Raw genomic sequence first — 27,442 nt, 5'->3', positions numbered from 1 at the left:
CCGGCCGGCTCCGCGGGGAGGCGGCTGCCGGAGCGGGGCCGCCCCCGCGCCGCTCCCGCCGCCCCGCGCCGCCTGGACCACTGGGAAGATGGATGGGCACGTCCTGGGATGGATCGTCCTCCTGTGGCTCGCAGGTAGGGCCGCGGGCGGGGTGGCCCGGTGGCCCCGACGTCCGCACGCCGTGCCCAGCCCGCCGGGCTCCACGGCCACGGCTCTCCTGGAGACGAAAATGCGGGGGGGGGGGGGGGGAGGGTTGGGGAGATGCCGGGGGGGGGGCCGGCGTGGGGCCGGGAGCTGCTCGGGGGCGTCCCGCGGTGCAGTTTGCGGAGAGTTGCGGAGAGGGCTGCGGACGGGAGGCAGGCGCGGGTCCGAGGGGCCCCCGGCGCTCCTCTCCGCGTGGTCCCGCCGGCGCTTGGGCCCCCGCTCCCCGCGGGCAGAGAGCGCTCGTATCGGGGAAAGGGCAGCCGGCCCGGGGGTGCGGGAGTGTCCTTGGCCGCGGTGCGGGAGGGATGGCGACAAACCCCCGGCTCCCCCCGCCCGCCCGTGCCGGGAACAATTGCAGGAACTTCTCCTTTACCCGGTGTCCTGACCGCACATGCAGTCTCAGCAGAGGTGTGAGAGGAGGGGGCTGCCCTGCCCCTGCCCCGGCTTGCAGGGGGGCAGAATCCTGGGGGGCCTTGCCCGTGACGGTGCAGTTGCGGCCAGGCCTTTGTGGGCGCAGGACGGGATCGCCCCCAGCCCAGCTCGCCGCCCACCGCCCGCCTCGCCGGCCCCCGAAAAGGTCCGGCAAGTCCCCCTCTAGGGCAGGGGGAGGGGAGCCGGAGAGACGAGCAGAGTGCTCAGTGATGGGGAGAGGGCAGGGGGGACGAGCTGAAAAGGGGATGGGTCTGAGAGCTGGGCAGCGAGGGAAGGGATTACAGCAGGGTGAGAGCGGCGGGGCAGCCGGGAACCGGGGAGAAAGAGAAAGCCGTGTCGGGTCAGGGGCAAGATCTGTCTCCTGTGAGCCGGTGCAGCAACCACGCACAGGCAGGAGCAGCAGGCTATATAGGAAAAACTGCAGTAGGATGACTTAGCCAGGCAGGCTGATTGCTAGCTGAAAGAAGAAACAGACACACTTGGGTTAAGTGGCATATATTTCTCACTGTCACCTATGTATCCCACAAAAAAGACCTCAGCCTCTTCCTTCTTCCTATTCAGATTTAGGATTCGCAAGCAGTAAATTCGGCTTTTAGTCATAACACCTCTCTCCCACCACCCACCCACCCCTTTCCTTGCATTTTCACTCTGAGTCATCTCCAACACCGGTGCCTGCCTACTGCTCCCTTCCAGGGTTTCACGGCCTCATCTGGGGCTTCAGCAGCTTCCAGCTCACCCTCCCTTCTCTCTCTTCCTCCCTCCCTGCCATTTGGCTGCTTCCAAATGTATCCCACTTCAGTGAGTTGGTCTGGAGTGCCAGCGCACCCACAGCTTCGCCTCCTTCCCTACTAGCCATAGTAGTGTGCCGATAAATAGCATCCAAAGACCGGCAAAGGAGTACAGGGTGTAGCTAAACATGACATTACATTCCTCCCTCTTTTTAAAGAGCTTCTTTATCTGGACACGTCAGGCTAATCGGAGTTTTTTATCAAGCTAGAAGACCGGGCTGTTGACACTTTCCTCCTTCCACTGAGGGCAATTCACGATTCCTGGCAGCGAGCACTTGTTTGGAGCATGCAGGGTCAATGCAGAGAGAGAGAGAGGTACCGCTGCAGTGGGAAGACCTTCCAGTTTCCTCCAGCCCTGTGGTTTTGAGACAGGACTGCGTGCTGCTGGTGCTGTGGAGAGCTGGCAGGCACAGGCTTCCGGCAGGCAACAGGTTATCCATAGCTGTGTGCTGAGAGATGGAGGCGCTCGGTGCTCGCCTGCTCCCCTCCAGCCTCCAGCCGCTGCTGCCCAGCCTAAAATCAGGTGCTGATGTCCTTTTTCACAGCCGAGAGAAAGCAAATAAGCAAAGGTGTGTGAGTGTGTGTGTGTGTGTGTGTGTGTACAGAAAAGGAAGAGGGGGCTAGCAAACATGGATTCAAGATTTTCCTCTCCCCAGTGGCTGTGCAGAGGAATGAAAGGTCTGCGTCAAGGTAAGGAGCCCTAATCCAGCCAGAGTGGTACACTCCACTCTGGGGAAGAGAAGTGGGGGTTGGGAGGTGGAGGGGCCAGAGGACAGAGTGCAAGATGGGGAAGAAGCAGGGAGACAAAAGGGAGCACGAAAAGAAGGCTCTCGTTCCTTTCCCTCCCCTCCTCCCTCCTCGGGGTGGGCTGAGAAATTTCTAATCAGCACTTTCAGTCCCGTTCCTCCCAGCAGTAATTCCTCTCTGTCCTTTGTTTGTCTTTAATTTTTGGCTCTTGCATTTATCTTTGGTTTTGCGCATTGTGAGTTCTTCCAGCAATTGCAAAAAATCCTGTGTGAGGTACAATGGATTTAGTTTGGCTTCTCCCCCTCCTGTCGTGCTCTCCCACGTGCCTAAAGCGAGTGTTTTAATAACAACTGCAAACGGATGAAGAGCAGGTCATTCTTTATTCCTTCCCGTGAGGTCACACGGGTTAAGATATGTGTGGGACTGTGCTCTCATTCTATAAAAAGAAGATACAATTTGCCAAGTATCCTTAGTCCCTGTGTAAAGCCTGTTCTTGTAAATTACCAATTGCAGCTTGATTATGGAATGAACCCTCCCTCGTGTTTACCATGTTCTTATTAATGTTGTCATTTCTAATGCATTTAAAACAAGAGCATAGTGCTGCACTGGAGGCTGAACTCCAGTTTTATGTACAGAACAAGCAGATCAAATTTTTTCTGCCACACAACTTGGGCTAAGCTTGGAAAAATTACAATTAGAAGACTGTCCACATTATAATGGGATCTCTTCTTCCTGGTAAGTACTTTTCCACCAGTAATTTAGCACTCAGTCCCTGTATGCTATTGCTGTACCTGTTCTTTCCCTGCCATAGTTCAGGAGGGCAGGCAGAGGGGGCATGCTGGAGCACAGCTGTGCTTTGCTGTTTCTGGCCAGCTGATCACACTTCTTGGGAAGGCAGAGAAATGGTTGGACTATTTTACTTGTCTTGATTTAAAGTGTTCATCTGAGTCCCCTTGCCTGGCTTCACAGAGCATAAGTGTAGCATAACTGGGAAGAAATCTCATGTTTTTCTTTGTATTCCTGTGAGGTTACCTTGAGTGAGACTGGCAGCACTGGAAATCCCAATGCCATCCCAAGGACGGTATTGTGGCTTGGTATTACAAGGCTCAAAGAGACTCTTCACATTTCTTTTGCTTTGCTCTCAAGCTTCTGATGAGTGGTGTTTCTGGGAATGATTTCTGGGATGCTGAACCAAGTCTAGGTCAGGAGGCATCTTACAGCTGTAACAGTTCTCAGACAGCAGTAGGACAGGGTGGGTTTGATCTGGTGGCCAGAGCTGAAATAATTCACCTGAGAGCATCCAGAGTGACTTTTGTGAATGTGTGTAAGGGGCTGTGGTGAGGGAGTGTAAGGAGCACAGGGAAGCTGTGAAGAGAATGAAGTGAGGAGCAGGGGGTGCCTGGGGAGAGCACCACAGAGAATGGGGAAGAGCAAGAAATAGTCCAATGTCTACTGCAGTCATTTTGCACAGCCTGGGCTGTCCTACATGGTTCTCTGAGGTTCTGTGCTGTGAGTGCTGGCTGTGCAAGGCCAGGCTTTTCTGCAGCTGCTTTGGGTTTTTCTCTTTCCAGGTTAAGTAGCTGGAGAGCTGAAATTCTTGGTTTTGCTATGGAGCTGTGAAAAACAGAGTCATGCTTTCACCTCAGCTGCAGCTGACTTGTTCAGGCATTGGTTTCTTGCTTCCAAAAAAAGTTGACAATTAGTGGTCACGTTGCTAAGAACATAAGTCTGATAGGAACCAGACCAAGACATCCAATTAATTTGTCATAAGGCACTTGACACAATCTGATGGTGATGGCTTTTGCTGATAAATTGCATGGGTTTGATTTAGCTCAACATGAGTAGGCAAGAACATCGAGTAGGCAAGAGCTCTCCATTAATTTTACACTCCATTCTGTTTACACTTCTCTTTATAATTTCTGACTTTCTGGTCTCAAAGCCGAGATCTTGCCTTTCCTCATTCAAGCTTGATCCACATGTGAAAGTGTGAATGGTGTGCCAGTCTCCAGCAGTGGGGGAGAGAACACTTTGAAATGATGGATAGTATCCAAGGTGCCAAAAACAACGATACTTTTGCCCAACAGTTATTTGGGAAGTGGTATAAGCTACCCTAAGGGCACTGTCTCTTACCAGTGAACGAATGCTTTTCTGCCAAAGCCCTGAGGTAAAGTCTAAGAGTGGCTTTCCCGAGGTGCTTGGTTCAGGACCCAGTGATTTCCACTCCCCTGTCTGGACAACCAGCACTCCTGTCAATAAAGGTAAATGGGGGATGCATTATTTGTACGTTCATAGAATCAGCTGCACTCCCTCAGGCAAGCAGTAGCATGAGCCAAATAACTGCAAACAAAGAGTTGGGATGTATGCACAGATAGGGAGACCCATGTGACCTGAAGAATAATATATGCTGCCTTCTCTTGGACTCAAGTCTTGTGTTCCAGAAAGGATGCAGCCTGAGATGTTCCACTGAACTACAGTATTTGGTCATTACTTCCAGGGTTTGGTGCTTCAGGTCAATTTTATTCTAACTACGTGATATTTAAGGTCCCCTCCAACCCAAGTCATTCTGTGATTCTCTTCCTAGAGGCTAAATGTGTAGAGAAGCTAAATCTTCCTGGGGTTCATTTCACCTCAAGGAGGCGTAGAGGCTTCTCTGGAGGTCAATGGCAAAGCAAGAGCCTCAGTTATCACCTCTCAATTGCCTTCTCTCTTGCTCAGGGAAGGCGCTTAGGAAGATCAGGCTCTTACAAATATCCCCTCTGTAATCGCTTCCTGGAATTTTCTTTAATCACCAGTGAAATGTATTAGTGATAGCTTGTGTGTAGTGTTGATTGCATAGTTTGAATGCATAATCTGAGGATAGTTTCAGGAAAGGAATCAGAGCAAGGAGACAAATGCACATTGCCAATTGAAACAGACAAACCCCATACAATTATATTTCGGAAGTGTGATTATTTTAAGTTCTTTCTCCGGGAGTGTGTATATATATATTTGTACAGACACACAAAACCATGGATTCTTTTTATCTTCTAAGAGCAAGGATAACTGTGTTTAGAAGATGCAATTGATTAATATTTTCAGACCTTTTTCTTTGGGTTTAGGAGAGCAATAAGGGAGGAAAGTAAGATAGTCATGTAGTCATGAGACTTCCAGGAGCTAGATTTATTTCTTGTGAAACTTGAAACATTGTGAAATTCACAATGAACAGGTTCCTTCTCTAGAGTGCAGGAATTGCATTTCCATGATGACTTTGAATTAAGGGCTAATTTTGCTCTGTCTGCATTAGTCAAAACATAGCACAACACAATTCCTTTTGTTTCTTTTTAGTCCTACTTGTACTAAACTAGACAAAGAGCTACCATGGTGCTGTCACTAAGCTTCTCATAATTTTTCACATATTTCAGTCTTTGTTTTTCTGCTGTATTAACAACTCAGGGTTCTGTCCTGTGATGCTTCTGAGGCTTTTATTGTGCTTCATTTTGAAGCCAGCAGTTTCTTCTTGAAGGTGAGGAAGTCCTGTAATTCCCATGCCTGGACATCACTGGTCAGTGTAAAGCCACCATCTTGTCTTCAGGCAGTCAAACATCCTGGTGGCCTTTTTGGTGGACACTGTTACAGCAGTGACATACTACATGAATCAATTTCAGTAATCCTTTTTTGGCAGAGGAAATAGCAGGTGTATAATTTCCCAGTTCAGCCATATATAATTATATATAATTTGACTTAAATAGATCGAAAGTTTCCTCTGCTCCAGTCTCCCAATCTGAGGCACTGTGTTGCTCTTAAATGCTATTCCTGGAAGGAATCTGAAAATAATACTTAAGAAGTTAATAAAGAGCTTGGGATAGGATATAGAAGATGCCAGATAATTTTCTGCACATCTCCAAAATGCTTTTCGGTAGAAAAAGAATTCCTGTATTTTCCCAGAAGCTGCTTTTCTTTTCTTGATATAGACATTCACATGGGGGTAGGGTGGGGAAAGTTAGTCAGATGAGAATTTGCTAAAGCTCAGCTAATCATTTATTAAAGCAGTCCCTGGCTTGCCAAACTCATTAATCTCATTAGCAGGGAAGGAGGGCTATGGTGCATGGTTAGCTGAGAGCACTGTGTTTACTAAGCAGCGTACTTGGTTCACAAGGGAAAGATTTAAATATTCAGTGTGTCACTGTTTTATCCCTGAAGCTGAGGTAACGTGATGAGTCACTTGATCAGCTCATGCCACATGCTGGCTTTGGCCTCAGTCTGGGAGGGGTCAGGCATGGAGCTGCCAGACACAGGTCTGACATGGACCCATTGGTTTTTCCGGATGTTGATCATGTTTCTTGCATTCAGGTGCAACTCAGAAAGTGTGAATCTCTAGAGAGGAAAAGATTAAACCACTTGGTTCACCTTGAGAAGCAAGTGGTGGTGTTCCCTTAGTGCCACATGGCCCCTATGCTTGGTCCCTGGGTAAAGGAAGCCTGGCAGAAATGTCCCAGCTGCCACTTCCTGAATAATCTCTTTGCCTGTGTCTTGGGAAAGTGCAGAAGCTGCCTCATTCCCCTGCCTGTCCTGTGGGAGACCTCAGCTGTGCTTGGTGGTACTCTGGAAAACAGCCACACTTCAGCATTTGGATTTGGGTCCAGGCACTTCTGGCAAAACTGATAACCTCCTGTGCAACTCCCACATGGCACAAGTGCAATGTGCAGGATGTCCTGCACTCATTATATGCATAATATAGCATTTCTGTGCAAATGCCAGAGCATCCTTGTGCTCCTCAAGCCTCCACATAGTAGTCCCCAAGGTCAAATCCTGCCTAGATTCATAAATCTCTTAGTATCAGTGACCACCTTGCCTCTCTGAAATAAGCTTGCCCCTATGTTCTGTCCATACTGTGTTTTCTTCTCCAATTGGGATTTATAGATTTCTTTGTGCTTTACAGTTTAGACAGTGATAACTTGTTGAATTTAACATTCACTGTTTTTCCAGCCTCTTCACTTTCCTTTGGTTCTGAATCCTGATCACGCAATCTCTGCTCACTTTTGCTTTTCAGGTCTGCAGCTGTCTCCAGCTTGACCTTGTCTCTTCATGGCTGCTGTTGTTACACAGTTGATGCATTTATTTCTCTCTGTCTGCTTCAAACTCTAGCACTTTAGTCTATGCCTTTTTTTCCCCCCATTCTAAAGATATCTCCTGTCATTTCACTTTCTTTTGCCAATTTCCATCTCTTTTCATCTCTGCTTTCTGGAGTGAGTGGGTTATTTTTGCTGACTCCATTTCCTCTCTTCTCTACATTTCTGAATCTCCTGCAACCTGACTGCAGCTCTTCGGACTTATTTTGACCCGGGCTGAGACACCTTCTCCAGCTTCTTCCAGCTGAATGCAAGCCTCCTGATTGTCATCCTGCTTATCTTTCTGCTTCTTATATTTGCTCTGCTATTTCATCCTTACTCTTTTTTTTCTTCTTTCTTGCATTTTCCCTTCTCTTCTACTGCTTCTTGATATCAGGAAGTCTTTCTTTGTCCTCAGTCTTTTCATTCCTCACTAAACTTCCCCAAGTCCACCAGTCCCTTCTCCAGATGTTGTGCAGACTTTCCTTTCTGCTTTGTTGTCTCGGGTGCTTCCTTGTATTTCCTCTTTCTCCCTGTTTTCCACCTGCTCTGGGCGAGGTGTGTGGTAACACTGACATGTTCTGTACTGAACCTGACTCCCTTTTTCCAGGGTTGTGTGAATGCTCTTGGACATTGCTGCCTCCAGCACAAGGAGGGAAGCGATGAAGGGCATGCAGAGGAGTTTTGGCCATATCCCTGTGGGTGGATGGAATGCCTCCCTCTCCCGAGGGCTGACATTGCTCACTGACTCTCCCTCAGCTACACAAGGATGTAGCAGAATCCCCTGCATCTTCTCTGGGGCCTCTATGCATCAGGTCCAGGCTGCAGCTCTCCTGTCAGCTGCTAGATAAACATTACATGTTGAGATCTCTCTCCTCCTGTGAATGTGAAAAACTTGAGGGTTTGGGCCCTTTTTCTCCACACCTCCTACATGGAGCGATTTCTCTCAGTGCTACTTGCCAGCCCTGGGAAGAGCTCTGTGATTTGGATCCACTCCTTCGTGCATCTCTGGAGTTTGGCACAAAGCAGACAGCACTAACTGGGCACCAGTGCAGAATGTGCTGGTCCAGGCACTGTGTGTTGCCTGACTTGTAAAGAGGAGGTGTGATGCCACTGAAATGGGGAGGGAGGTGACTTATTCTGAACTCAGGATGTGGCCCCTTGACTGACCTGCTGTGAAAGTGGAGCATGGCCATCCCTAAAATATCTCTTTCTTGTATTTGAACCTGCCACAGAAGCTGTGAATCATCACACCATTGTGTTAGGGCTTCTACAGCATAAGGATGCTACATTTGAGCCTTCAGCCCCTTCATGCTGTGTTTTTCTTTGTGACTGTAAGCTATGAAAAAACAAACTTATTTCTGCTGCCAACATCCGTGCTTACATGCACTGAGTGGTGCGCCCTAGCACCTGAAACAGATGGACAATTTTATGTATGTGGGGAGAATGATGCTGTGATAAAATGCAGTAGCTCCCTCTTCAAGCAGTGCCAAGGTGTATGATACTCATGTTTTTTGTCTTCTAGCTGAGGTGGAAGGGTTGCAGGTCACTGTGCCTGAGAAGAAGAAGGTGGCCATGTTATTTCAGCCTGCGCTGCTTCGCTGCCATTTCTCTACTTCTTCCACCCAACCAGCTGTGGTACAGTGGAGGTACAAATCCTACTGCCAGGACCGGATGGGAGAAGCTCTGGGTATGGTGACTTCTGGTTTGCAAACAATGAGCAAGAGGAACCTGGACTGGGATCCCTACCTGGACTGTGTGGACAGCAGGAGGACGGTGCGTGTCGTGGCCTCCAAACAGGGATCTGCCATCACCATAGGAGACTTCTATAAGGAAAGAGATGTCAGCATTGTCCATGGTAACTCTCCTACCCCAGTGGTGCATGATGGGGGCTGGAATGAACCTGTAGCAATTTGGGATACTGGAGTCTGGCAGTAATTGCTCAGTTGGCTCCCTCAGAAAAGGCTGTGGGAAGGGAGCTGTTGTCTGTCAGACATTTAGGATTCAGCCAACCAATACTAGACCCAAAGGTAATTTGGCACTTCCCTTCAATTGACTCCATGTTAGGTCTTCAATTCAAATACAGAATCCTTTTTGCCCTTCCATGAAGTGGAAGCTTTTTATTCCTGACTTCTGCATATTGCTGTGTATGTAGATTTTCTTAAGCAAAGGGGTGGCAGCAAGAGAGATACAAATTCAGTCTCTGCAGGATAGGATTTTCTTGCTTGCAAATACCACTGGTGTTTTCCTAGTTCTGAAATACCAAGATTATCCTAGATCTCATGTTTGCTCAGCCGCAGACTTCACCAGCTTACCCTGTCATGAACCTAAACCCACACAGCCTTGGGCAGAGTGAAAGGAAGAGATTTCCATGGGGCAAAGTCAGATTGGGTGGAGATGGAGAACGACAGGGGCCTTAAACATTTTTATCTGGAAGGCTGTGTGAGGCTTTGTCCCTCAAAACTACAGGGTGTCCAGCTGACTGGGGTGACCATCTTGCCAGAAGTGGAGACTCCTTGGTGTGGAGAGCATGTGATCAGCCTCACAAGAGGGAGTGTTTTCCTTTGTCTCTGTGTAACCTCTTCACAAATGACAGAGGTGCTGTAGAGGAGGCACTGGCTAAGCCCTTCTTTCATGTCTTTTCGTGTACAGCGTTGGTAGCCCAGCCTTAGGTGACAGGAAGGACAGAGAGAGACATTAGTGACCTCTTCTGCTCTGGGCACTTGCAGCGTGAGGTGCCTCTGCAGCATTATCTGTCTTCCCACCTACAGCTACAAGTCCTAAGCCTGTTTGTTTTTCCTGAATACTGTGAGATTCTGGATAAGGTTAACCCCTCTTCTTAGTAAGGAAAGGAAATGGGTTTGGGACACAGAGATGAATGCAGTGCATTCAACACTCCATCCTTCCTGGAAGTGTTGGGGGGAAAGCCTGACTTTTCTTTTTTCGCCTTCCAGATGCAGACCTGCAGATTGGGAAGTTGATGTGGGGAGACAGTGGCCTCTATTACTGCCTTATTATCACACCAGATGATGTGGAGGGCAAGAATGAAGAATCAGTGGAGCTGCTTGTGCTTGGTGAGGCCTCTTGCCGGGCTGCTTTTTCGGCAGATACCTGATGCATCTTTCCTCCTGCTCTCTCGATGTGTCTCCATCCCCGTGCACTGTATTACTATGGGTGTAAGAGCTATGTAAAACAGTCCCTGCAGCACTGTCACCGTTGCCTTGCACCTTGTGCAGTCATTCACACCTAGGCAAAGTGGGTGGCAAATGCTACCAAACCAGAATAGTAATGTTTACACCCACACTGCTCACACGTTACACAGGCGTAAATGACTGCAGAAAGTGCGCGGCTATGGAAAGGCAGAACCCTTGTTTTTTAAGGGATAAAACAAAAAACTTGCAGCAAAATGAACATTTGAGACAAGAGTCTTTTAACAGCAGACACCCAGAAGACATCAGATCCTGTGATTTTTGTAGTCCTCATCCCACTCTTCTGACCTGTGAGCATGTCAAGAAGCACTGTGTTGAATGTGTCGGTTTGGGAGATTTTTTTGTGTGCCTAATAACACTTGTCCAGTTAGAAGTGCAGTTGCACAGTCATCCTAACCAGGTCTGAGCTGGTGCTTCCACTAACAGGACCTACCCACTCTGTGGTGTGTGTGCTTGGCTCTCTTTCTCTCAAACTCCCTTGAACAGTGTGCTGAGCAGGATCAGTTTTTTCCCTGTTTGCAGGGTTTGCTTTCAGTGGTGGCTTCCATGATACAACTCACTCTAAAGGTCAGAAAAGCAGCCATTCCAGCTAGAGCAGAAAAGCAGAGTGGAATGGGCCTTTCAGGAACTTTTGTTGACAAGCCTGGAGATAGCTGTAGTACTTCAACCCTAGATGCCCCAGGACGGTAGGCTGAGTTTTCCCCAGTTTATCTTAAGACCTCACCATGGCTCTTGTGTGTACAGATCTGTGCATCCTGTGATGGAAATATTAAAAAGCTTGGGTTGATAGTGTGTAGGTGATCTGTGGAGGTGGACAATAGAAGACATCTGTCAAGCATTCCCTTCATCTCCTGCCAAAGGCCAGAATTTAATTGGTATTTATATTTGGAGCTGGAGTTATCATCACCAAGTAAACCAGACTGAATGGGTGAGTGGCTGTCACAGTGCCATTGTCTCTCCTTTCCCCTTTAATGTCAGTCAAACAATGGACAGTTGGAGTGGAAAGTCAGAAAGTGGAAGGTCAGTCTGGTCACTCCAGAGAACAGTGTCACACGTCTGTGTAAATCCACAGTGTGACTGTGTATCATCTGCCACTTAGTAACAGGCCCAGGACCCACCTGTGTGAGTTCAGGTGAGGTTATCTCTGCCAGCTGACAGTGTTAGAATCCTCTCCTGAGGTCCTGTGTCTGTGTAGTGATGAGCTGGTGAATTTTTGTCCCTTCTTCACCTTCCTGTCTAGGATTTGGTGTCTTCCTCTTGTGTATCTACAACTGTGCTCAGACACCAGTGATGAAATAGTGCCATGGTAACAGGAAGAATCGGGTTTTCAGTGTGTACGGAAAACTGTGGGGAGAAAACACAGAAATCCCCTCCTCTGGAGCTGGCTTGATGTCTCTGCTCCCATTTCATTGTGGTTATGTTGGGGGGCATGTGTAGCTTAGGCTGCATTACCCTTGACCACATCTGCTTTTCTGTTTGGCCTCTGTGTCTGACCTTGCACTTTTTGCAGCTCTCTGCCAAGTTTGGCAGCAGCATGAAAGCAGACTTGTCGTGGGCTTACTTCTGCCTCATGCTGTTAGGCAGCTTCTGTATATTGCTTTTCCTGGGTAGAGGCAGCATTTCAGCTTTTGGTGCAATTCCAGGGTTACCTACCTGTTTTCCTCCTTCCCTCTCTTCCCCTTCCCACCTTAATCTTTTCCTTCTGCCTTTGCTGTTACTTTTTCTTTGTTTTCCTTTATCTCTCCCTATTGATGGCTAAAGGATGAAGCACCCAGTGATGAAAATACCATTTCTTAATATTCTGCATATTCTGGGATGTTTTTTGTTCCATCCCACTGCTTGGAGGGAGACACTGAATACAGATTGTAGGTTGTAGCAATTTTACAGTCCTAGGGGACATGTGGTAAAAGGGTTTTGTTTGCTGTTCTGCTGCTTTTTGGGTGGAACCCAGATTGCCTGTTAGGGAGGTTGGAGCAGCAGAGGGATAGTGTGTGAGATGCTACAATTCCCAGAGCACATTGCTGTTTGCTCCCTGCTGACAGTGGTCTCTCAGATAAAATTTACATTGCTTATTTTGGGGTTGCTGCGTGATTTCCAGCATAAATTAGAATTTTGAATAGAGCAGGGGTTCTACCCACTCTTGTTAACCTTGGGGTGACAGAAAAATCAAAATGGAAAAGGAAATAGGAAAATATCCCTTCTAGTGGTTTAATATTAATGTCAGGATGAAAGGGCAGTTTAATATCACGTTGAAATTGCAAAAGGACTGAGAGGCAAAAATGGTAGATATCATATTAATAGCATCAATAAATTCATGGAAGTCTGTTTAGCTAAAAGTGGAGGGTCTTGCTTTTATACAGTGAATCATACCATGAAAAATTGATCAAAAGGCACTTTATCATGACTTAGAGCAAAATCAAAAACCTGGGCAAATTACAGTATTTCTTTTTCTTTCTTAGGAAAGTGACCACAGAGATCTGTAGTCACCTCTTAAGTAGCCAGGGAGCCTGTGCCACGATGGGATTGCATGTTGGGTTTTGTTACCTGGCTGTGTCATGTTGACACGCAGAGCTGCTGCTCAGCTCTGGGTAACAGCAGAGAATCCCATGTGCTGTCCTTACGTCACGCTTGTTTCAGAAAAGCACACAAGCATTTATTTATATCCATTTCTGCTCAGCAAAGCTGATAGGATTTGTAAAGCATACCTGATGTTAAGCATGTGCTTATTATGTACTTTGCTGAAAAGACCATTCTGTATCTTCTGCTTAGTCAGGGACCCTCTCTAAGGGAATCAGTGCAGGTGAGGGAAGAGGGGTAGCAGCTTCTGCCTCTGGAACACAGGAGACTGACTGGTAGACTGACTTACTCCTGTAGAGTAAGGAGAGAATTGAAATTTAAAAAATACTATTACATATTTGTTATATTTTAAAAAATATTCTTTAGTCCTTATTACTCTCTCCATCTGTCTGAAAGGAGGTTGTAGCAAGGTGGGGGCTCGTCCTCAAGGTGTGCCGGGGAGGGGCTCAGGTTGGACATCAAAAGGAATTTCTTCCCAGAAGTGTTGGTTAAACATGGGAATGGGCTGCCAGGGAGGTGTTGAAACACTGTAGTGTTTAAAAAAGACTGGATATGGTACTCAGTTCCATGGTCTGGTGGTGTTTGGTCACAGGTTACTCAATGATCTCAGAGATCTTTAACAACCTAAACGATTCTGTGATATATGTGCATTTTGATGGCATTTGGAATCTCCAAACAGGATGTGTAGTGTGCTGGAAACTGTATGAACTCTGCTTCTGCTGCAGACTAGTCCAGAGCTTAGCAATTCCCCAGAAGGAATCAAGTGATGCTCCCTGCACTTGTGTTTTATTAGAAAAGGAGAGCCTTTGCTGACATTACAGCTGGGCTAATGAATCCATTTGCAACTTTATGCATTTTATTTTTTAAACTTTTTAATGTGATTGAATCTAAAAGGCTGAATCCTAAATTGAAGCAGGTCTATGTTTCTGTTGTAGTAGCTGGCAGCTAATGTCCTGCTTCTTGAAACACAGACAGTGCTATTAATCATATTGTTATTTGTAGCCCCTGTGTATTGCTTTTTCATATGAGAATGTCAATGGGCTTCAGTAAAGTAATTTATTGCAGCCTTTCTGAAGGGAACTGCACGTGTACCAGTGCAGGGATGCAGTGTGCCTGGAGTAACCTTCAAACCAGAGGTACAGTGCGGTGTCAGTGTCATCCTAGCTTTGTGTCACCAGCTAACATCAGGAGCCAGTCCAGCTTCATTGCATGGCATTGCACAGCACCCAATAAGCCTCCCCAAGGGCCAGATCTTACTAACCAGGTGCAGAGACCTATGGAAGCTGCTACACTGCTCCCTTCCCAAGCTGGAACAGCTACAGAGTAGTGCCTGTATATACAGCTCAGCACAGCTGGGCACCCTGGAACACATAGGTCTGTGCAAGCTTGGTGATGTTTGCAATCTGAGATCTAACATAGCTTAGAAGCTATGAAGACATGCTTCACAAAACAGTGGCTCCATTCCCCAGGACCTGTCAAGTGTCTGGAAAAGGCCAGAAAGTATTCCACTAATCCCAGTTGTTGGTTTGACGCTTTGGTTAGTGATTCATGTGCTTTGCTAGACAGCTATTGCCTGCTTTCCTTTTCCATCCAATTCAGCAGCTAATATTACAGAAACCGTGTATCAGTGAAATATTATTTTACAGTTAATCACAGAGTCATAGAGTCATTAAGGCTGGAGAAGAGACCTCCAAGATCACTGAGTTCAACCTTTGATTGAAGACCACCATCTCAACTAAACCATAATACTAAGTGCCATGTCCAGTTGTTTCTTGAACACTTCCAGGGATGATGGCTCCACTACCTCCTTGGGCAGCCCATTCCAGTGCTTAACCACCCTCTCAGTGACAAAATTCTTCCTGATGTCCAACCTGAAACTTCCCTGGCTCAGTTTGAGGCCATCTCCTCTCTTTATATCGCTTCTTCCCTGGGAGAGGAGGTTGACCCATCTTTCTACAGCCTCCTTTCAGGCAGTTGTAGAGAGTGGTAAGGTCCACCCTGAACCTTCTTTTCTGCAAGTTAAATATCCTCAGCCACTCCTCATCAGACTTGTGCTGCAGATCCTTCCTCAGCTTCATTCCCTTCTCTGGACTCACTCCAGCACCTCAATGCTTTTCTCAGAGTGGGGGCCCCAGACATAAACACAGGACTTGAGGGGTCTCAGCAGTGCTGAGTACAGGAGTCCTGCTGGCCACACTATTCCTGATCTAGACCAGGATGCCATTGACCTCCTTGCCCACCTGGCCACACTCTGGCTGATGTTCAGCCACTTTTGACCAGCATCCCCAGATCCTTTCTCATCGTGCAGCTTTCCAGCCACTGTTCCTCAGCCTGTAGCACTGCTAAGCTTCCCCAGGAAAATGCTCTGGGAGACACTCTTGAAGGCTTTATTAAGTCCAGGAAGACACATCCATGGTCTTTCTCTCATCCTCTGGGTGGGCCACCTGGTCATAAAAGGAGATCAGCTTGGTCAAGGAGGACTTGGCTTTCCTAAACCCATGCTGGATCCTTCTGATCCTGTATGTGCTGTGTGGTCACACTCTAGATGGTTTATTCCATGACCTTCCTGGGCACCAAGGTCAGTCTGACAGGCCTGAAATTCCCCAAATAAATATTTTAGAAGCTGAAGCATCTCCCATTATTATGCTTTAAATAACAACAATTAGCACTTGAGGTTTGTGTTAATTTCTACAGACAGCTGGCAACTAACACTGGTAAACAGACATCTTCTCCAGTTTATATTACCAGTCAGTATCCATGTAGACTAAACCCAAAATTTAAAAAGTCTCACACCCATAGTAAAAGTAGTAAAGGATATAAAGTAGAGCAAGTAGATACATATACACACAGCATATTGTACAGTAATTAATATACTAATAGAGACATGTGTTGACTTTCAGTGAGGATAAATCTCCACTGGGACACGTGTGTATGGTGTGCAATGCTAATAAGGCAGTTCTTACTCAGCAAAGTGACTCAATAGCTGGTATAAATATAGCCAGGTTTGGAGTCTCTTTTATGCCAGGAGAGACTGTATAATAAAATTTGACATGATTTCGGAGATTGAAAAGTTCTTGGCAAAATTTTCCCTTACATGATGTTGGTTTTAGGATTTTGCTCTCGTTTGCTGAAAAGCTGCCAGTAGCATCTGAGCCAGTGCTCGGTCACAGGAGTTGGCAGAGTTGTGCTGGTGGCCTTGTGCTGGGGATGTGCTGGCCCACATCTCAGCTGGGAAAATGTCTGTGAGCAGCCCCACGGAGGAGGGCTCGCTGACCTTGAGCTGTGACCAAAGGTGGGTAGTGCCAGCAGGGGAAGGAAGTGATTGGCACAGGAGCCTTCCTCTTCAAAATCCCGGGAAAGTGTTGATGCACTGCCCCAGACCACTCTGCCTTTGTAACCTGCTTCCAGTCCCCCTCGTCCTACCCCAGCCTACTCCTGGTTATTTATTTCACACCGATTAGAAGTGCTACTTGTTGCCAAGGCTTTTTACCCCTGTTTTCCTCCTTATTTGCCAGCGACAGCCACACGCTGCTCACAAAGGAGACTTGGTGTGATTAAAAGGCCGTGGTTACTAAGGCAGCCATGGCAACCGCCTCCTTGGAGGTCTTTGTAGCCTGCTAAAACTTTGATCTCCAAAAGGGGCTGCTGCTGTTTCTCTGTCCAATTGAAGAGAAGGATGGGAAGAAAGGATAAAGTTTACTCCAAGCAGAGGGAGCACAGAGGAACTCATTGCAGAGCCATGCTCCCCCAATAAATCTCACAGCAGCTGCCTTGGAAAAGTGTCTGATTTACAAGGGCTACACTTCCTTTCCTGTGCTTTCCAGGCTCTCCTCAGGACAGTGTCCCTTGCCAGGGGCCTCTTGCTGTGGCATGGCTTGGCAAAGTTTTCCACTACTGAGAAGGAAATAATTCCCTCTGTACTTGCTGTGTCCTGTGATCCCACTGCAGCAGGTTGGGCTGCAGAAGCAGCCTTCAAACAGGCAAACAGTTCAGCAGTTACTAGCATAGTTACCCAATATTTATCACATTTATGCGGTTGCCAGTATTCACCATGTTCCCATATTTACCCAATCGCCACGTTTCTGACTGCACCTGCGCCTGCTTTATTCATGCCATCATTTCTTTTCAGCTGCACCACTTACCCTAATTATTTTTGTGTCTCTTCTCTCTAGACTCTCTGCTAATTGTGTGCTTGACTCCAGGTCTCCCCTGCTCCGCTGCTATTTGCTCACTGCTCTGTCGCCTGCCTGCCTCCTGTGTATTAACTCCTGTCCTCGCTCGCCTCTGCTGTGTGTCTGCACCTCTTGGAGCTGTTCTGCATCCCCTCAGCTTTTCCTCTCCCATTCCTCCTCCTGTGCTCTGCCAGTGCAGTTGGGGGGCTTGCGAGCTCCGTTGCATTTCAAGGCTGGCTGGGGCCTGGGGCGTGTGAGGTGCCTGCTGAGAGGCCACTCTGGGCAGGTAAAACCCTTCAGCATGGTAGGAATAGAGATGGCACATGTCCCAGATCCTTGCAGAATGAGGACAAGCTCCTAGCTCTGACCTAGTCACCTGGGATAACCCTGGAAAACAGGGCCATTGTCTATTCCCTCTATCCCTTTGGTGGTGGGAGCTGCACAGAGGACACAAAGCTCTTGTGGGTGGGGACACAGATCTGTGACTCAGCAGTGGTGCCCAGGCATGGCTTGGAGCTCCTGCAGCCCTTCCTCAGGAGGGCAGAGCTGCTGTGCAGAGGTGGTATGGCCAGACGGTCTCTTGGCAGGATGTTTTACTGAATTGTTTCTTCCCCACCACTTGCTATCTAGCCCCAGCATCCACTTTAAAATTTCCTTGAAAAAAACGAGAGAGAAGGAGGTGAGCTTAGAGCCCAGGGAAGGAGCATCCAAGGCAAGGAGAGATGGGTGGGTGCTGCCCATGGGTGCTCTGCCTGCCTGCTGTTACAGCCATGGATCCAAAAGGACACCCTGCCCTGTGTTTGGGGCAGTGTGTGACCCACCAGGGTGCTGCCCTGGGATCCCCTCTATGGCCACCAGCTGTCTCTGGGCTGTGCCCACGTGTGGGCCAGGCTTGCAGAGGGCAGGAGGCGAGAGCCAGTGGCAGCCCTGCCCTGCCCTGAGTCACCCTGTCCCTGTGCCCAGGGGTTTTGCTCCACTTGTTGCTGACAGCAGCAGCAGCAGAGGGAGGAAAGTTGTCTTCAATGAGGGACAGTGGTGGGAGCCTCCCGTTGCTGGGGCAACCGCGGGCAGCCTCAGCCTGTTGGCTTCCCTGAAGGAATGGTTTGGGGAAAGGTTATCAGGGGATTAATTCAGCCCGGGGCGGGGGCTGAGCTGTGGAAAGCTGCAGCAGTCCGGGGGTGGGCATTGTGCTGTCAGCTGGGCTGGGCCAGGCAGGCAGAGTTCAGGCTGAGCTGTGGTGGGGTTTGTTGTTGCCTTGGGTCCTCCCAGGCTTTGTGCATCCCTGCTGGAGGCTCTGGGGCCCCCAGGGCTGTGTGAGTCCCCTTGGCAGGGCAGGGATGCAAATTCCCCAGGCAGACACTCTGAAAAGCCAAGTGAGGCTGCACAAGCAGGGAAATACTGGCTGTTTGTGTGTAGCACAGAAGAGCTGCTTTGGTTGTCTTTGTTTTCACCAAGTTCTCAGGCACTGTTATATTGAGGGATGTTTTTCCTTGCTGGACATGTGATTCCTCTTGGAGATCAGAAAGTACCCACCACTAACAGGGCTCGAGCCTCTCCAGGTAGGTTTAAAATAAAGAGGCACCCATTTGTCAGTGGCCATTTGAGAAGGAGTTTCTGCTGCTTAAAGGTGTCATTTCCTTGTGTGTGCATTTTTAACCACGAATAAAAGCCCTAAGTTAACTATGTACCTCCAGCAATTTGTCCAGTGGCATCTGCTCTCAAACAGGCTGCATGTGAGCTTGTGCAGAGGTAATAACACATGGGAGGTGAGCTACATGCTCATGTCTGCCCATATTCTGCATGCATGTGGTTCACGTGGGTGCTTTTCACATATGCACACAGAGGCCTGCAAAAGAATTGTGTATTGTTTTATCAGAATAAGGAATATACTTAATGTGCACGTGGAACATAACATGCTAGTTGTGAGAGGCTTGGATACTTGATCCTTCCAGGAACTGGACTGCAAAGAATGTCATGAAACTCTTTGTAAATGTAGATAAAAATGTTGCAGCAGACTGGTGGCAGGAGTCCTCCCTCAAAGTGGTAAATGGGGAGCAGTTATGTGAAGCATCACCCTGCTATCTTTTGCTAAGGATTCGGCACCACTTCATCAGGATGGGCGTCCCTGTGAGTACCAGTCAGCTTTGATGAGTTGCAACTGGCTGCAAAGCACTGCCTGAAGCCATGGTATACTCATTATGGCTCCAGCAGGCTTCCTTGTGGATTTTTGATCTCTACAGAGTCTCTGCTGAAGCACTGAGAGAAAACGGATGGTGGGAATTTGATTGTAATAACCTTCAAGGACAGACTAGAGGCCGAGGAACTTGGGATCCAGTTCATCACTGTGTCTGAGTGCTGCGTAGTGCAGGACCTGGAGGGCATGTGGGGAGGTTAAAGGTAGCTTTCTACCACTTTTGCATTGGCTTACCCTTAGCTGCTCCCGTTGTTATGCCCACAATGTGTGTCTCTCTTCAGATTGCAGCTCTCCTACCATATGCATGTCTTTAAAAATCCCAGCATGATCCTGGGGCTCTATGGGAGAGTTCACAGCACAGCTGCGCTCAGGGCTGTTCTGCCAATGCACAGGTGTGTGTAAATTACAGCTGGGCACTGTGCAGGGTGTTTGCTGTGTACTGGAAATATCCCAGACATTCTGTGCCAAAACAAACTGACACCGAGCTGCCTTTGGGCTTGGAGTTTGTTTGTATTCGGTTGTGAATTATAAATTTGAAGTTGACTTGCCTTTTTTTGTTTGTTTGTTTCCTTTTTCCTTTGCAAAGTGATACCACAAATTTCTACACAAATCTTTCCCTTGTTGGTTTGCTTCCACTGGGAGTTGGCCTTTGTCACAGTCTTACCAAGATGCTCGTGCATCTCCAAATAATTAGCACATATGCACAACATTCCTTCAAGGCTCCTTTCCTGGAGCTGTCAGTGCACTCACTGAGCCCCACATGGACAGCAGCATCCATGGGTTTTGGAAGCATGCGGCTGATTTATCAATAGCCTTGGGTAAAAGATGTTTCATCTCTGTAGAGACTACATCAGTACTTTTTAAAATAAACCGTGTCCTTCTGTTTAAGGGCTGTTGTGCATTTCCAGGAGCTTTTGCATGTGTAGAGCATAACTCCAGGAAGATGTTACCATGTAACCATGCTAAAGGGACTCCTTTTTCTTGTCATTTTGTGTCTAGATTGGAGATGCTCTGTTCCAGATTCTTTCCCCCCAGCTCTGCTGATAAAGATAAAATGCAAGGACACAGAAATGGCAGAAGTGCAGAGGCAGACACCAGGCACCGAGCAGGATGACATCTGTGGTTGATAGAAATTCACATAACGCAGAGTGCAAGTGGGCTGATGAGGAAGGGAACTGGAGGCTAAGGCAGGGGCTGGGGAGTGTGTTTTCTTGCAGTAACCTCTCTCCTTCTTCTCCTCCTTCTGTCTTTTCTAGGCAGGACAGGGCTGCTTGCTGATCTCTTGCCCAGTTTTGCTGTGGAGATTATGCCAGGTATTCAGTCATTTCACCCTTAATCATTTATTCCTCTGTCATCTTGTCTGTTTATCCTTCTGCAGCATCTTTATGTGGTGTATGTTTCACTTGTGTGTGTGTTTTATCTGGGGATTTAAAGAGAAGAGTCTGTCACTTACTGGGGAAGCGCTGGGTTCGGATCTGAGAGAGCTGATGCCGGGCCATGCTGGGAGCCAGCATGCAGAGATGGTTGATGCCATGCCAGGATCAGTGTGAGAGCAGAAATGCCAGAGCTGTTCTGGGGAGATTTTCTATCAAGCTCTCTGCTCTCCCCCTGCTAGCACAGAGGAATCTGTTCTGCAGCCTGTGAGACCCCACAGCCCTCTGTGGGGTCAGCTGCTCCTGTGCAGTCACTCAGCTCCCCAGACCTGGCCTGTGCCACTGCTCCACCATCCCCACAGATGGTAGCACAGGAGGTGCTGGGAACAGAGCATTGGCTAGCAACCCATCAGTGGCACAGCCCCTCTTGTGCTGCATGGCCAGGCCGTGATCTCGGCAACACCGGGACGTGAGAGCTCCGTGACAAATCCCTTGCTAGCCAACACTAGCGAGAGCCACCACTTCTGGCACTCCTTGCAGAGGAGACAGAGGCTGTGCAACAGATTGTTCTTGAAAGGGAAAAGCTGTGAGAATATTTAGCCCTCAAGTCATCTGATCGTTCCCCAGTGGTGCCTGAGGAGCATTTATTTCACACTTTTGTGCAAAAATGCAATTCCACATAAATGTGTGAAGCTATTTTCGAGCCTGTCCCAGAGATGCAAACGAAGAGAAGGCAGACACTCACCCACCTCCAATGTAACCCAGAGCTCCCTAGAATTCCTGCATGGCAGGAGAGGGATTGGTCTTTTCAGCATAGATAACAGTTGATTCTCTATTGCCTAACACTTTTCCCTCTGTTATTTAGAATTTTATTGAATGGGTATAAAATTATGGTGTGTTGGCCATATATCTTTCTGGTACCCTTGCTGCATGGGTAGACAACAAGAAAGTGTAAGATGCAGCAGCAAACCACATTTCAGCAGTTGCTGTTTGATGTTACCTGAGTAAAAAAAAACAGATACTTCTGCAAGCACAAACCAGTAGTTTCCAGACAGCAAGGACACTGAGCTTGTCAGCTTGGTAGTCATTTGAATCTCAGCATTACACAGGGGGAGCTGGTTGAATCCCAGTTCTGTGCATAAAGGAAGAGCCAACAGCCTTTTTTTGCTGTTTTCTTGACCTCATCAGAAAAGGAGATGGTCTAACTTCCTGTTCAGTAAAATCCTGACTCACAGGTCCCTGTGGCTGGGACACTGATTTCAAACATCCACTTTGTATGCTGAGTGAGTATCCTGCAATGTGCAATGTACACACTAACCTGACCCCCTTTTGTACTGCTAGAATGTGTTCAGGGAGACCACAGATACACTTCTAATGGACTTGCTGTCTGTTTTTTCCTCCACCAGGCTTTTACCCTTTATGGAGTGGTTGTGAACTGTTCACTAATAGCTCTGGACATCTGACATCTGAGTTTCACTGGATAGCTGTGGCTGGCCACTTGTATCAAGCAGTACTGTTTCACCTCCTTTTCTGTGTCCATGATGGTTGTAGAAAACAAGATGAGAACACAACAAAGAAAAAGCCACTAAGCTGTTGCTTAGATTGGCATAGATTAGGAAATACAGGACTGGAAAGGATAGTCTGGCTCCCTATCTTGCATTCCATCCCCAGCACCATGTAATTTCATCCATTCTGTAAGCTTGGCAAGCTTAGGAGTGGCCTAAGGTTTGGCCTTTCTCTTTCCCATTGGATCACTTTCTTTGATGGGCTTCTTTTAGCTTCTCTCTACATCACTGATCATCTATTTCTGTCCATTTATGTAAGATCTTTTAACTATAATACCTGCTTTTCCTCCTGCATTTATCCTCCTACTATATTTACAGGCAGGAGCTACATCTTCCCTCAGCCTTCTCTTTAATAGAGTAACTCAGCAGGCTTCAGCTCCCCTGCTGCCAAGCAGGCTCCACAGTCTCTTCATCCCTCAAATCCCTGCTTTCCATCGACCTAAATTCATCTTTTCTGCTGCAAAGATGGCCAGAGCTGTATAACATCAGTAACTTCAGATGAAGTCAAGTGGAGAGGAGGCCTTGTGTGATGGCATTGATATTTCCTTAATACTATTGGAAATTCTTCCCTTATTACATTATTACATTCCCTGATTACAAATATTTAGGGTTACATTTGCCATTTTTGGTGGCTGTATTGCCTGAGTAATCCTATGTGTACTGGATCATTTCTCTTTTTTTTCAGTTCTTTTCAACCAGTGAAGTCCTGTTCAGAAAATAAATTGTTCTTGATCTTTGAACTTGTGATACTGGTGTGACAGGTATGCAACAGCGTTGCTGCATACTTTGAAATTCAGGATAATACTGCATTTCACATCTCCTATTGTAGACCCAAGTAGACTCTTTGTACATGTCCCAGCCTTTATTGACAATGCATCCCTACTGCTTACTGTCATGATATTTTAACACATTCTTATTTTCTGTGTCAAAGTAATTTATGAAAATATTAAGCAAAACAGCTGCTAGAAGCAGAACTTGAGGGACTGTGTCAGTAATCTCTCAGCTTGTGCTTTCCTATTCATGAATGCTTCCCTTCTGCCCTTTCCTTACTTGTTAGCTCATTTTTTCTCAGCATATAGTAAGTTCAACCCCAAAAAATATTCCATAGGGACCAAAATTAAATGCAAATATAAATGAAATTCATCTGTGTCAGCCAAAAAAGAAACAAAGAATTAAAAAAAATTAAAATATTTCACTTCACACTTCTGAAGTGTTTTGATTTGTCGATGCCAGATCTTTGACTGACATTTTTCAAAGGAAATTTTAAATTCTAGATTTAAAATGGCATTTTTAAAAAGGGGAATTGTTTGTAGAAGAGTTAAGGAAGACTCCAGCAAAGTAAAGAATCATACTTTTGTTCAAACAGAACGCTGCCGATGGATCAAAAATGACACTTCTTATTTTTGTGCTGTATTAAGAACTAGGAAAAAATTCTATTTTGAATGGTCCAAGTGAAACATTTTTCCTTGACTTTTTAGCTTAGCAACACAGGTGAGGGGTGCACTGTTTTCCCTGTGTGATTCTTCATGCACATTGCAATCCTCGTATCGATACTTCATCTCAAATAATTCTCTACCAGGAGACTCTTTAGTGGACCGTGGACTTCTGTTTGGAAATAGTGGTATGCTGCTTTTTTGTTCTCTGAAGTGGGGATAAACCCTTTCCCACTGCAAAGCAACCCCACTTTATTTGCTTTTTCTGATTTTTCCAAGGGGGTTGAATAACCACCTGGGTACACCTGGAGCCTTTTTCCCACCAGCAGTCTTGCTTTGACATAGGTTGGTGCATTTCTCTGACATAAAACCAGCTCCAGGCCTCCTGTATGTTCAGGGTCTTGTGATTTCTTGGTCCAGATGTGTTCACTGATCATTCCCTTAGTCTGGAATTCCTATGGGGCAGTAGGTGCTGCTCTGGCACAGGCTGAGCCCTGCTCCCACCAGATTTTCCAGCAGCAAAGTTTGAGAAACCTTTTCTCCCTCCCCTTCCCCTTTAAGCCCCACCCTGGTTTTTGTGGGCCAGCTCTTTCGTGCTTTCATTTGTAGGGTGTTTTTCAGCTGCTCCCTTTTGGGACACATCATCTGAGGCTTCGGTGGGGGACAAAAAAGGTGGTTGTTAGGTTTGCTGGCTGGCTGTGGCGCCTGAATAGGATGTTCGTTCGAAACATTCAAAAGGATAATTGCTTGCGTAGGCCTCACTGTGAAGGGGCAGGCCTGGCTCGTTTACTGGGCTATTTATAGCCTGCTTTTCACCATCATTTGTCCCATTAAAACCGGAATGTTGGTAGGGAACAAACACATAAGCAGGGCATGAACATGGCCAAGAAGAATGAGTCTTTGATGAGGGCCAACTGCTAATGGAGCGCGTCCCGCGGCATTGGCGCGGGTCTGCTGTGGGACGAAGGGTTTCTGGCCGGGGAACCGGGGCTCCTGTCTCTGCTGCTTGCCTCTCAGCCAGCCAGAGATGCTGCCAGAAGGGACCACATTTCTGTAGCTCGTTTCTCACTGTCACGTGCCATTTCTGCTTTGACACAAGAGGAGGAGTAATCGTAGTCCTAGACCCACAGGGAATCGGTCCTCTTCTGTTATTCACCTGTGTGTTTTGTCCCCATGCTCTCCACTGGGAGGATGTTGCTGATGTTCTCTTCCACAGCAATGTGCAGTCCTGTAACTATCTCCCTTTCTCCCCTTGTTTTCCAGAGTGGGTCTTTGTGGGCCTGGTGATCCTGGGAGCATTCCTGTTCTTCCTCCTGGTGGGGATCTGCTGGTGCCAGTGCTGCCCGCACAGCTGCTGCTGTTACGTCCGCTGCCCCTGCTGTCCTGAGTCCTGCTGCTGTCCCCGGGCGCGTGAGTGACCCTGTCCAAGCCTGGTGCACATCTTCTGCCCTGCTACTTCTGCTCCCTGGCAGAACAGGGGGAGAATCTGCTAATATTGCTTCTTTTGCCCTGAGCACTTTGCTTGGCTAAAGGACTGGTTCTTAGGGAGTGAAGCATCTGACCTATTACTCAATGGTTGAACGCTCAAAGTTAATTACAAATGTAATTCCCCAAGCCCTCCCTGCCTTGGCAGCTGTGTCTGCTTTTCCAAAGTGTCATGCTCCCATTCCAAAGTTGTTGTTGTGTCAGTGAATGTTGAGGGTCAGAGCTAAGAGCATCCTGGGAGGTTTCTTCCTGGCAATGCAAATCAGATGTCCTCTACAACAGAGAGGGCAAAATCCTTGCAACCCAGCAAGGTTCCTGGTCAGGCTCAGTCAGATCTGTCAAGTTCCATGAGCCTCATCCTGCTGCTTGAGTCATCAGTTATTTTTAAAGCTGAACTGCCACTAAATCATGTTGGCTGTAGTACCCTGAGTGTCTTTCTGGGCATCTCGCAGTGCCATTATTATTACATGCAGTACATATTTTAAACTCCCTTCAGTACCCTTTGAGGCTTAGAGAAATTTAGGTTGGTCCTTGTTAATTCATTTGTCTGGTTGTCTCCTGTGGGATCGCTACCAATGTTGGTGCAGGTTTCATCCACATGTCCAGTGGATCTGTGGGGTGCTGGTGTGTGATGCTGACTCTTGTTTTTTTTTTTCTTTTTCAGTGTATGTAGCAGGCAAAGCAGCAAAAGCTGGGTACCCCCCTGCAGTCTCTGCCATGCCAGGTCCATACTACATCCCCAGTGTTCCTGTAGCTGGTGTCCCATCTCCTGCTGTGCTGATGGATAAGTCACACCCTCCTCCCTTAGCCCCTAGTGAGGCCAGCGGAGGGAGCCAAAATGGTAATTTGCAGTGCCAAGCACAACTTTGAGTCCTCTTACTGGGAGTGGGGCTGGGAAGGGCAGGAATGATTGTCACTGATTGAGTGGTGTGAGGAGAAGAAACACAGGGAAATTTTAATCCTTTCTCTGACAATGACATTTGCATTAGGGCCACATGGTCTAACTTTTCTAGGGCCATCAACACAGAGTCAGTTTGTGGGTGCCTAATTAGGTCAGGAGGGTATGGGAGGCCAAGTCCCTGTACAGGACCCCTGTCATTACTGCTGCAGACATTTGGCTTGCAGAGGACAAAAGGACAAAGATGATTTCAGGAGAGCAGAGGCAGGAGCCATTTTCCCCTTAGAGCTGATGCCTTGCAAGCTGCTTTCTCTTTGTAAACTGTCCTTCCAACCCTCTGCAGGGCACTGCTTGGCCTCTGGCAGCAGTTTTTGCTGCAGCATGTTTTACTGTCCCCATGGCATTTTGGGCAAAGTAACCTATTCCCTTGATATTTCTGCCCAAGATCTTGTGGGGCTGGACCCTGTCCTCTACAGAAATCAGTAGGCCACTTTTCTTGTTCAGCCTTTGCATTTGTGAAACGTGGGTGATGAAAGGCTTCGTGACTAGAAAGGAGTTGTGGATCTGTGTCAGACCTAGAGTGTCAGTGTGATGCCTCTTGTCTCAGGGAGGGTCACTTCTGCTGCTGCAAAGGAAGCTGCCATCAAGGAGAAAAGAGGGCAGCAATTTAGCCACATGCATTCCAGAATCAGAGTGGCTGTCTAAATTCAAACATTCTGCAGCAGAAATAACTCTCACCAATGTAGAGTCATCACTGACCCAGCTACAGTCTGATTTCAAAGCACCACACTAAGTATCAATTGTTAAATTAACTCATGACAGCATGTTGATAAAACACATCTGAAAAGACAAGATTAAATAGCATAATTAATTAAGCTTCTGGAACAACCCTACAGATGCTTCTGCTGCCCCAGTCAGTATATTAACCTTTCTGAAATTAACCTTTCTGGAATTACAAAACATATTTTCTTTCAACAATCACACCTTTTTTTTTGGCCACTGAAATCAAAACAGAGCTCTGGAATGGAGCATTTTGAAACAGGAAATAAATCAATCACTGATCCAATGCAGAACATATCCAATTCAAAAACCTTTGTCAGAAAATGATGAATGACACCCCAGTGCTTCAATTTCTTTCTCCTGTGAAAAATGTCACTGCACATAGAGTGTGGTTCTGATTGTGGGAACTCCAGGGATTTTTTAAGAGTCAGATCACAGCTCCCAGTCTTGTCTCTACTAGCAGAGCACAAGTTCAGAATAAAAAACAGAGTATACATT

At 47.2% G+C, this 27,442-nt stretch overlaps 1 protein-coding gene across 6 annotated transcripts in view; it reads left to right on the top strand.

The window, feature by feature from the left end:
- ILDR2 (immunoglobulin like domain containing receptor 2) overlaps window positions 1-27,442 on the top strand; it is a 39,835-nt gene continuing 12,393 nt past the window's right edge. For 3 of the 6 annotated variants that reach the window (XM_005524110.3, XM_014253584.2, XM_088050940.1), the window contains exons 1-6: window positions 1-134; window positions 8,784-9,116; window positions 10,213-10,332; window positions 20,667-20,723; window positions 25,045-25,191; window positions 25,931-26,107. In XM_005524110.3, the coding sequence (XP_005524167.1) occupies window positions 89-134; window positions 8,784-9,116; window positions 10,213-10,332; window positions 20,667-20,723; window positions 25,045-25,191; window positions 25,931-26,107 (880 nt within the window). In that variant the 5' untranslated portion in view covers window positions 1-88. The remainder of the gene's footprint in view (window positions 135-8,783; window positions 9,117-10,212; window positions 10,333-20,666; window positions 20,724-25,044; window positions 25,192-25,930; window positions 26,108-27,442) is intronic. The other 3 variants (XM_014253586.2, XM_014253585.2, XM_014253587.2) reach the window with 2 other exon arrangements.

The sequence above is a fragment of the Pseudopodoces humilis genome, chromosome 2 (assembly GCF_049639895.1).
Source record: "Pseudopodoces humilis isolate 2021_Gansu_Grassland_sample_001 chromosome 2, ASM4963989v1, whole genome shotgun sequence".
Taxonomy (NCBI): domain Eukaryota; kingdom Metazoa; phylum Chordata; class Aves; order Passeriformes; family Paridae; genus Pseudopodoces; species Pseudopodoces humilis.
The sequence above is the reverse complement of the archived record's forward strand: the minus strand, read 5'-3'. Positions and strand labels throughout refer to the sequence as shown.